Source organism: Argiope bruennichi, chromosome 6, assembly GCF_947563725.1.
Source record: "Argiope bruennichi chromosome 6, qqArgBrue1.1, whole genome shotgun sequence".
Classification (NCBI taxonomy): domain Eukaryota; kingdom Metazoa; phylum Arthropoda; class Arachnida; order Araneae; family Araneidae; genus Argiope; species Argiope bruennichi.
In genome coordinates this window covers 112,695,403-112,707,379 of record NC_079156.1, presented here as the reverse complement: position 1 = coordinate 112,707,379, position 11,977 = coordinate 112,695,403, and the positions used below count along the sequence as shown (strand labels likewise).

General features: G+C 27.6%; 1 protein-coding gene across 1 annotated transcript; it reads left to right on the top strand.

Moving 5' to 3' along the window:
- The first annotated feature begins 231 nt into the window (after positions 1–231).
- On the top strand, positions 232–11,351 carry LOC129972255 (OTU domain-containing protein 5-A-like). Its single transcript, XM_056086320.1, has 2 exons — positions 232–380; positions 6,471–11,351. The coding sequence occupies exon 2, from the start codon at positions 6,580–6,582 to the stop codon at positions 8,185–8,187; it is 1,608 nt and encodes a 535-aa protein (XP_055942295.1). The 5' UTR covers positions 232–380; positions 6,471–6,579; the 3' UTR covers positions 8,188–11,351.
- Positions 11,352–11,977: the final 626 nt, after the last annotated feature.

Below are 11,977 nucleotides of genomic sequence, written 5' to 3'. Positions count from 1 at the left end.
AAAAAAGTGACGCAAGATTTGAGAAATACTTTATCTGGATTAGCGAAAAACATTCTCCAAAATATGACGTAGCCATTTTTATTCCACCAATCCTCGTGGCGTATTCTTCATACGACATCTAGCGACAAATGTAAGAACGAAAATAAGAGCAAGTAAGGCTGACAATCGAAATTCCAACTATAGCTTACATTCAGTTATCAATGAGGATAGCAGACTTTGTAGGCTCTATTATTTTCATATGTTTTCTTTGAAAAAACAATGTTTACAATGATCGAAGTGAAGTGCTGTTTGTAGTCGTGAAACGAAGCAGTAGTTGAAAATTTTAGTAAAATATTCTTTTATCTAGAGTTAATTATTAACAAATTTGGATACAAATCTGCGTAAGTATGTGTTTGCATTTAGTAAACATATACTGTGCTTAATGGCGAAGTAAAAATTATTTCCTGTGCTTTACCCTTATGTAATTGAACTAAAATATTGTACGATAATTAATATATTTTTAATCATTTTACTTTTATATGCCGCTTAGTAAAATCTAATTCCTTGAGAATGAATACAATGTTTCTTTTTTAACATTTGGAACGGAGCTTAGAATTATATACTCTAATGATGGCCTAGTGGGCAAAACCGCCATGTCTACTTGACCTCGCCATGAATTATCCAATTCAAATTATGTATCTGATTTTATTTTTTTCTTTGTTTTCATATCGTTTCTTTGTTTATTCGAGATCCGTTTCTTTCTGCTTTTCATAATTAATACAATTTTCATTGATTTAAAAACGTATGAAGTTATATTTACTTCTGTGTTCTAGAAAGTACTACTAAACCTTATAAATACGTTTATTTGATCCTATTTTAATTGCATCAACTGCTAACGATACAAAAAAAAAGAAAGAAAGTTTACTCTTTGAAAATTTAATTTTTTGTGGTAAAGATACTTAGTTGAATAATTTCTCACTACTGATAAATTATTAAAGCAAAGAAAGATTTAGATACAGGTATATCATCTACATATTTGTAGTGCGTGATTAGCCATAATTTAAAATTTTAAGCGTGCAACAATTAAATATTTAAGTTTATTATATTCCATTCGGTGAACAGCAATATATTTTCGTATTATTTTTCTCAATTTTTGTTTTAATAGAAATGACCTATAAATGATCGTAATAAAAGCAGTAGTAAACAATAACAAAATCAATAAAATTTTTGATCTTTCTGTTATAGCAAGATGAACATTTCTTATATTAAAAAGAATTATTTTTAGTTTTTGATGCATATTTCTGTATAAATGCTGTTTATATAAGTTTTTTTAATGGGATAAGCTACATCAATGGTATAATGAATTCATAATAAGTTGCTCTTAATTTTTTTTTTCATATAAAAAATACATATTTCTTTTCTCCTTTGATATAAAAATTTTATGTTTTGTATTTAATTAATTGCAGTTATTTTCCCCAAAGGTAGAATATAAAGTAATATCTTGTTTAAAACTGGCTCTTATATAACTGAATAAAGTTGCATTTTAAGATTGATTTTCCATAAGATTAAAGAAATTTAATTAGTGTTCTATATAATTCATCTGATTATTGTAAATAAACTCAGTGAGAATAACTGCTTACTTAAATTGGAATTATTGGTTAATGCAACACAATACTGAATCTTTTCTAATGCATCTGACATTTATATATTATCATACTATTTCTTGGATGTTATTTTTTTTTAGCTTTTCACATAATATATATTGCAATAAACAGAATTTATTACAAATAAATCTATTATCAAAATTTTTTTTAAATGTTGCAAAATTATTATTATTATTAATAGTAAATACTAGTGCATGTTATCAAAAACATGACTACATTTCTTTATTTTTAAACTTGGAAGAATAATTAAGTATTTGTAACAAAGCTTTCTGTGTGTAATTATATATAATTAATTTAGTTATATTCATCTACTTATAATATGTTTTCCTGAATTTTGATGATCTAAATAATTTTTTTTTGATTTTATCCAGAGAATTTGGATTTTTTAAATTGTCTCTTCTTTACTTTGATTTGCTTTTACTTTCTTTTTCATCAGCCTGAAAATTTTACCTGTCAGTTTTAAACATATTGCTCTGAAATGGATCACATGTTATAATATCTTTTCCTCTTCTATTTTTTAATTCTGATTACTACTATAGTGTGCATTACTACTGAGTGCAAATAAATTTTGCAAACTTTTTATTTCTTTTATACTTTTTTTTTATATAAAAGCTGAAAACAAGATTTCAGAACTGTGATATTTAATTTAACAAAAAGGAATAATTCAAAAGTATAGTCTAGAGACAAAAAAAAAAAAGGGATTTTAGATTTTTATTACATGTAAAATTGCATATTGAGCAATTCTCCGTAATTAAAATGTTTTTAATATGATCCTAATATATTATATTTCAAAATGAAGAAGCAAAATAAAGAATTTATTTCTTAAAACTGTACTATAAAAGAAATGCACATTATTCTATTAAAATCAGGAACATGCAAAATTTGGAACTACCACTTTTAATTACTATTATTATCTGCTATAAAAATTGTAATCAAGTAGGATGTATATGCTAGTTTGAAAGCACTGCTTGATAATGCCAGCATTTCTGTAGTGTATTTGAACGGAACGTGTAAAAACCAATGCAGTGGGCAAACGTAGAATTTCTAAAACAATGGTCTGTCTGGTTCTTAAGTTTCTGCTTTTGAAATCTTGCACGTTACTGGTATTTCATCCTGATCTCTCGCGGAAAGTATGAATTTTAATTTGCAGTTTTAGAAAATGATTTTTTTTTTTTTTTTTTTTTTCTCCATGAACATCAACTTTTCTATCTCACTGGTATGGTTAATACCGCAATTGTATAATTTAGTAACATCAAAATCTTTGCAGATTAATTGAAAATGAGAGAAACTTTTTGAAGATAAACATGTGATGTCTGCTGGCAAAAAAGCTACTTTTGAATATTTAAGAATTTTTAAGAAAAAATTTCAAAGAAATTTCAGAATACTTAAACAAAATCATTGGAAGTGGTGGACAACCAGATTATATTCATTTTTTGCAGGCCTTAAAGTCTTTAGATCTATCTGTTGCCCCCTCCCCTTAGAATTTTATCTGTAGAGTATGGAATGTATAACATACATTTATTAATCTTTAAGATTTGAAAAGTTGAATTATAAAAGTAGTGAATGCAGTAACAAATGATCATTTAATTTGTAAGACAAAAAATGGAAGCTTTGTAGATGTGTTTTAATGACTGCTATTCTCAAAGAATGCTTATGTTGAGTTATTATAGATTATGTATCATGGATTAATCTTTTTCCCCCTCTACTTAGGTTTTCTTACATCCACTGATATGAGAATGTATTCATTTTATGTAATTTATATTTCAAATCTGATCTTTCTATTTCAAGTATTCTGTATTTAAACATAATTGATGTAGATAGACAAAATTTAGTTTGATTCTGCATAGTAAAATTCAGTATATAAAAATTTTTAACCCTCTTTCATATCTCTTTCCAAACACATTTGTGCACCATCATCTTTTTCAGTAGAAATGATATGAAATTTCCCCTCAGATTCTTTCAGAGAAACAAACCTATTACATTTGGCTGCTTGCCTTAAAAGTTTGTATTTGGCTACTTACCTATTAATTGTAATTGTGATTAGTTTTGAAAAATATGTAGAATTTAATTTTTGCTTTATTCTCTTGTTCTTGTCATCAATAACGTTTCTAAATAAGATTATTTTTTAAATATTTTAGATTTATTACCTATTCTGTAACCTTTTATTTCCTTAATAGTTTAATACAAGATTTATCACTTGACTGGGCTGTTTTGCTTAGTGAGCTTTTTCATCTATAAAAGATCTATAGGGGAAAAGACTTTTTTAAAAAAATCACGGGGGATACTAAGAGGAAGCTTCTTTCTTTAAAATGTATTGATATTATACAGTATTTAGAATTAAAATTTCAGATTTCAGAAACAAGAGATGAGGGAGACTTAAGTAATTTGCATTAAGTAACAAATGCATTTCACATGAAGAAATGGCCTTCAAGAATTTTAAATTCTTGACATTTTATATGCTGAAATAAAATTAATATTTCAGTAATTATAAAAAATTTTTAATACCTGCTGCATTTCTATTTTTCTATCGATAATTTGTTTTTAATTTCCTCAGGGCAGTGCTTATTTTTAAATTATGAAAATATCTTCTTACCCTCTCATTTAGTTCCTTTATATGAAAAAAAAAAAAAAAAAAAAAATTTTCAAGCTAAATATTCCCACATTTAAGCATTATTTACATGTAGCTCAACAGTAGTGAGGTTTCAAATATATAGCTGAATTTTTTTATTTTATTTTTAAAAAAAGCCAAGTGTGGCAAACATTCTGTTATTTTATAAATAAAATTATTTTATCTTCATATCTTTTCCGATCCCAATGCGAGATAAATTAAACTGTCAATTAAAGCTTGAAAAGTTCTTTAAAGAATGACAACTTTTAAAGGGAAAAAAAAAAGTAAAAACTTGCTTTGTCAACTCTGCAAACTAATAATTATCTTTTGTTTCTAAACTGATGATCTTTTTGTTGTTGCTCATGCTGAATCTTAAACCATAAATCAGTGTTGTATGAAGATTAAAAACAGCAAAAAAAAAAAAGCTATATAGTTATGAATGAAGGATAGGAATTGATAATATACTTGCTATAAGAGAGGAAAATATTCTTGATAGGAAAGTACATGTAAATTGTGAAAAGCAACAACAGAAAATTTGAGTTAGAAAATTCTATAGTTGAATATCTACTGATGTTGGAGCTGACAGCAACTCATGCTCAGCAGAAGAAAATATACAAAAAGTGGGAACTGAGGAACAAAATGCAAAACAGGGATGAGAAACAGTAATAACATCACAGCTTGCAATAATTTTGGATTGAACAAAAATGTCAAAAAGCTGTTTACGTTATACTGAAAACAACCAAAAACTTTGTATACAATATTGATCAATTTGCTATAAGTAGAGGCTCATTGTTCTCAGAAAATAGAGCAAAGAAAAAAATAAACCTACCAAAAAAGTTAAGTTTTCTCTTGTTATCTAATGGTATGCCTCTTGTTATCTAATGGAACAACAAATTAATTCCTGATCTTATTGCCGAAGATGAAGGGATTTCTGGAATAGGAGAGGCTGCAGCAGTTTTTGAAGCTATTAGAAACTAAAGCATATCAAACATCTGCACTGTGTTTTGACATAACTTGTTCAAATGCTAGCCACAGTAATGTACATGTTTTCTTAGAACAAGAGCTTGAAATGGCACTCCTTGAAAGGTATTGTTAACATGCTGCTGTTAGGCATGTAAATGGGAGCTGCATCTTTTTTAAAATATTCCTTTATTCAAATACTTCAAGGAATATTGGGGATTCATTGATACTGACAAATGTAAAACTGGAATTTCAATTGGCACTATTGGTAAACTTATAAAGTAGTTAAAAAAAGGTACTATTATCATCACAAAGAAGTACAGTGACAATGTCTTAGCCAAATAAAAGTTATTATTATTAAAGCCGAAATTTTTGTTACAAAAATCGCAACAGAACCTACCTTGACAACAGAAAAATGACAGTGCCTTAGACTCTTTAAAACTATTTTTTTTTCCCCCTGGAATGGTAACAAATCTATTAAATGAATCCTTAATTATTAAATTACTAATTATCTAGTATCAGTAAATTTATATATGCTGTACAAATAAATGTATAACTCTTATTACTATTTTGATGAAATTTCCTTATTGTAATGAAATTTGAGTCACTTGGACTACCTTTTAAATATCAAAATTTTCATTTCAAATTTTATATTTGGAGTTTAATTTTTTTAAATCAAAATTAGAACTATTTTTTGTGAAATAAGCTCTACCCTAATATGCATCACATTTAAGTAAACTATTTTTCGCTAAAATTTTTTTATACTCAAAACAATTTACCCTCTTTTTATTATCATTAATTATAGAATTTATTTCATTTCTTTTGTTTTCCATGTACTGACATATATATTACATTTTTTTAGACAAATTATTTGTCTTTACAGTGGTTTTAATATCAATACTTTAAATTCTAATCATTTTATCTATCGGCTTATTGTTTGTATGGTGTTTATAATGAGTGTTATGAGAACACAAAAATATTTTGAGTTGTTGCATATTCATTTCATAAACACATTCGAATGTTTAAAAAAATTATTTTAAATCTAAAATTAAGCATTAATATAATATTTTGTAACAAACTGCTAGCATTTAATAATAAATGAAATGGTTTAATTTGAAATATATTTTTACTGACTGCTATTGAAGAATTTAAAAGGTGTTATTATTTGTATGGAAAAATTAATATATTGTCTGAATTATAATTACTATGATTTAAATGCATATTATTCTAAGTGTGATATTTGTTAATTTTTTTTATAGGTTGATTGTTATATAAGGCTTTGTAGAAAACAAAAGGGCAGAATTTATAAAACTCTTCAACTCAGAGCATTAGTGTTTTCTGAAAATTATGTTTTAATACTTAGCAACCATGACTATTTTACCAAAGAAAAAAACTACTCAGCAGAAAGGTGAAGCTGAAAAACCTGCTGATTCAGCTAATCATAATTATTCAAGCGATAATCATGGACACACTTCACATCCCCCTGAAGGCAGAGAAAGGTTCAATTTTTCATCCAGAACATCCCCTCCAACTTGGCCCTTACACACTTCTCGTGAAGAGAAAAGGCCTGCACATTCATCTAGCCTAGGATTTGATGAGTATGTAAATGGGGAATCTGGACCAAGCCATTCAAAGAGACGTCATCAGACATCTCCACATCGCAATGTGAGAAAAGCTCGCACTCATTCTAATCATTCTCATAGGAGTGGAAATTCATCCATTCCTTATTCCATTCCTGGGCCTTCACAAGTGCAAGGTTTAAGTACAGTTCCAGAGCGGCAAAATAATAATAGCAAAGGAGAAGTGGCTGAGGGTCAAGAAGAGGATCCTTCTGGATATAACAGTGGAGATGAATATGATCGTTCATTTGACCAAATGACAGAAGAAGAACTCCGTGAGAAAGAAATAATGTTTGAAGCTAAGTTGAGGAAAAAGGGATATTCCATTAAAAAAATGGGTGAAGATGGGGCTTGTATGTTCAGAGCTGTTGCTGACCAAGTTTATGGAGACCAAGAAATGCATTCTGCAATTAGGAAATTATGCATGGATTACATGGCTAAAAATTCTGATTATTATTCCCAATATGTTACTGAAGATTTTGAGAAGTATCTACAAAGGAAGCGAAGTGATCATATCCATGGAAATCATATTGAGATGCAAGCTATGTCCGAAATGTTTAATAGGCACATTGAAGTATACCACTACAGCTCTGAGCCCATCAATATATTTCATGGCTCCCAGAAAACAGATAATGAGCCAATACGCTTAAGCTACCACAGAAATGTGCACTACAATTCTATCGTTGATCCATATAAGGCCACTATAGGAGTTGGTCTGGGCTTGCCTTCTTTTAAACCTGACCTTATGAATAAAACATTAGTTAATGATGCCATAAGAGCTTCAGAAAATCTGGAACTGGAACAAGCAATGCTTGAAGATAAACTACGAGCCACAGATTGGGAAGCCACCAATGAAGCAATTGAAGAACAAATTGCAAGAGAATCTTACCTGGAATGGTTGAGAGAGAATGAAGCTAAAAGTCGTTCCAAGAATGTAGCACCATCTGCAACAGCCACCAGTTGTTCCAGCTTGATGGACGGATATTCCGGTAGTATGTCACCACAATCAAGCAGAATGTTGTCCAGATCAAGATGTTCTAATTCTGCCTCATCAAGTCCAAAGATTAGTGACAGTCACATAAGTGAAAAAGAATCAAAATCTCCTTTGGCTGGCACCTCTTCATATAATGATGACATGTATAGTGTATATAAAAAACAAGAAGAGAATGTTGGTGCCAGTGGCTCATCTATAGGAAATTCTGGGTTCGAACTGGTTGAAACTGCATCTTTTCTCAATCAGCTCCCACCATCTGTGTTTGGATTAAGCGACTGGGAAGATTCTGGCATCTTGGCTAAAGTTTTAGCCGAATCCCAACAGGAATATATTGATTCTTTAAAACGTAACAATGCTAGTTAATTTAAACTTCATTATCTAAGTTCATAAGCTTTCTTGATAATTCTCTTATTAATTTACATTCATTGCTCACTGTAGTTCAATCAAACTATTTGCATTCAAATGTATTTTTCTGTTTCTGTGATGCTGTGGGAAGTATGGATCAATATGCGTTAAAAAAAACATTTGAGAAATATTTTCTTCAATTTATACCTTTGTTTATGAAATTTTCCTTCTTCCCCTAAAACTTTTACCCAGTGAAAAACAGAACTATCAAATAGTTAGAGGTCGGGATGAGATATACCTTATCCCCCCTTAGAGTTGCCTTCTCTGTTTCAGAATAATACAGACCGAAGACATTGTCAACAGATTGTATTCCGAGAAAAATTCAGCTTGGAATGGACTGCTCTAGCTAATTATCAAAATATTTGTTAATGCACTTTTAGTTTTTCTCTTTGCTTATCAAATACTATTTTTTAAAATGCTGCAGTTATTTTAAAGGAATAAAAATGGTTAGTTTTGTTATGCTCATTTGGAATTGAAATATTTTCATTTTCTTTAAATGAATTTTTATGTAGTTATGTATCAACTTCTAGATATGAAAGTATGCTTTATATGCTTTACAGGTTTAAAATGAAATTTTAATCCCCCCCTTCCTACATTAGCTATTAAGTGGTTTAAAATTTATTTAATGACTTTAAGCAATGGGTGGATTGTTTTAAAATATGTATCAGTTATATTAATTTAAAATATTTAAAAAAAATTTATAAATGTTCCAAACAGATGAATTTTTTTTTTTATTATTAAAGTCAGAAAATTAGAAATAATATTTTCATAGCCTTAATTCTACTTAATCCATATATATTTGAATACTATATTTTAAAACAGCTTAAAAATTATATGCCTTTTAGAATGTGAAATAGTTTGTTGAGTCTTTGAATTAGTTGTTAAAAAGAAAACTAGAAAATTTTATTTAGATTTAAATGTTTCAGCAAAAAATAATTACTGCTCTTGTATTTAGTATTTTTGTAATGACGTTTTATTATGCAAAATATGTATGCACAAATTTTTTTCCTACAGCTTTATTTTAAGCCAGTACTGTTGCAATTTTTTAAATATTCAAAATATATATTCTTTTGTGAATATAATTATTTTATTAATGTCTCTTCATCGACTGTTGGTATTATGTGTTTACATGTATTATTTTAATGTATAATTGATTGATAATCAAAGCATTTTTATGTATGCTTTTCTTAAATGTATGCAATGGATATGAAGCAGTGACAAAATTTTGATTCGAAATTGTTTTGCAGATCTTGAGAGTTTTTGTAGATCTTTTTTATTTGTTCAATAGTTTTAAGTTTTTATTAAACAGAAATTTTAAAAATTCATTACTAAAATTATTTTATAGCAATACATTTTTTTTCTGACTGAAATTACTTCTTAATTAATTGAAGTTGATAGAAAAGTAAAATGGGACATAATTTGTTTTGGAGATTTTCATTTTGACATTTTCCAACTACTATGAACTTCAATAAATTGTATAAATATGCAATAATGCAGTGTGTTGAATTTTCATCTTTTTTTCTCGTCCATTTTTGTGAATATAAACAGGATTAGATGTTTCAGGTTCAGAAAACGTATATAAAAATTCAAACCATTTTTATTTTTTTTTTAATACAAGGAACTGCTCTCCTATCACCTGGTGTCAAAATTCCCTTATTAATTTTATGAAATTTTAATTCAGTTTTAGACCAATTTCCTAATGCTGAAAATAATGGAACTTTTTGTTTGTCTCTGTGAAAGTAATGCATTAAATGTTAGCTATATATACTTATAGGAACTTATTATTAATATTATTATTTTGATATTTTAATATGATAGATTTTAATTTTGCATTAAAATTCTATCATTGATAGTTTTTTTTTTGTATTTAAATTAAAAGAAGTTATTAATAAAGTGCTATATATAATATGAATGAATCTTTATAAAATGGCCATTTTCTAGTTTTTACTTAATTGTTTAATGCAGAGCTTCTTAAACTTTGTTGTAACCCAAATGGAATGAAATAGAATTGTAGTGGAAATGGGGAAACTTTCGTGGCATGTTCTTAGATTTTTTTTACTATACATAAGAAAAAATTTCTTAGAAAATCTTCTGGATATGAAATTTATTTTTTTATTAATTAATATTTCATTTTTTTAAATTAAGGATTATGAAATTTTTTTCCTTCCAAAAATAAGAATTCAATAATATGAAAAAGTTGCAGTCTCGATTTTTATATTTAAAGAACTGAAGAAATTGAACTTGTATGTTTCAGCAATAATTAAATAATAAAATTACGTTTTAATATTGTATAATATGATGTATAAAATATTAAACAGTTTCTACTTTTCAATATATATTTTTTCCCTTCCCCCATTATAAGGTTCAAAGGACATTTTATGTATACATCGTGCGATGCACATACAGATTAGGCAATACCTAATATACTATATATATATATATATATATATTATAGCAATAAATATGTTGCTATAAGAAGTGTTGTAAAATTACCCATTATGATTGTTTTTGCATTCTGAAAAACTAATTTTTGTATATATATTTGAGTATTGTTCCAAATTTGAAAACGTGTTGAAAATTTATTTTAATACTGTTTATGAATTGTTTTCTTAGTTTTTGTCTACTGCCCTGCATATTCTATCTTTAGAAATATTTGTTGATATAAACCTAATTATTATTTTCATATTGAGTACACATTTTATTAAAGTATGGATTTGCATTAAAATACTTATATTTTTGAAATTATTGTTAGAAGTAGATAAATTGAACCCTGAAATAATAAGTTACTTTATATAAACATATTGCACTCTAAATATCTGTAAGAAAAAGTCTGAGTTGTAAATATTTAGCTTTACTTTATGATAGAAATTTTTGAGGTGTGAGATAGATATCTCTTAACTTGAATTGGTGCTTTGGTTTGATACATTTTTACTGCCTGAATATTTAAACTTTATTTGTTAATGCAAAAATGCAGTTTCATTGCAGCTCTGTTTCATAGTGCAATGAAATTATTGTTGATAATTCATAAATGTAATGTAAGCCTTTTCTTTCAAAATATTGTAAAGTCGCATTCTCTTGTCTTGTATACATATATTAAAATAATTGCATATTACATTTTATTATTTTTTTCTCTCTTTATTTTGGTATCTAACCAGTTTGAAAGAAAAAATTTTACTTGATAATACTGTTACTTTTTGAATGAATATACAACTTCCCAAGAATATTTTCTATTTAAAAAAATCTTAATTTTTCTCTAAAAGAATTGTGACAACAAAATCTGATGTTTCCAAAATTGGGCTATACTTGCAGGTTAAATCTCTCTAGAACAAATGTCTTCCACGTATATACATTTGGGAGGTTTTGGTAGTTTGTATGTTAGCTAACTACAGTTTAGCAGCCAGTCAAATGAGAACACTTTGTTCTGTCTTTTCTTTCTTTGGCCTAATCTCTCATAATCTCCAATTATATATACTTTAGTATAAAAATGTGATAAACTTTTATTACTTTAACCCATTCACTGCTTCCAGCTATGAGATCCCTCATAGTAAGAGTGCCAATTTGCTGGAAAGTAGATGGAACCTGTGAATGTGACAATGATTAAAAGTCAAATACAAGATAAGTCAGTAATATAATGAATATTGGTTACCACAAAAAGTGGACATGAATGTGCATATGAGAATTTTGAATAATTGGGAGAAATAAAAATAAAACAGGAAGGAGGTTCATGGAAGTCTGCATTGGATTGAGT

Coding starts and splice junctions, on each gene's coding strand:
- LOC129972255 (XM_056086320.1), top strand. CDS start 6,580: ATGACTATTTTACCAAAGAAAAAAACTACTCAGCAGAAAGGTGAAGCT.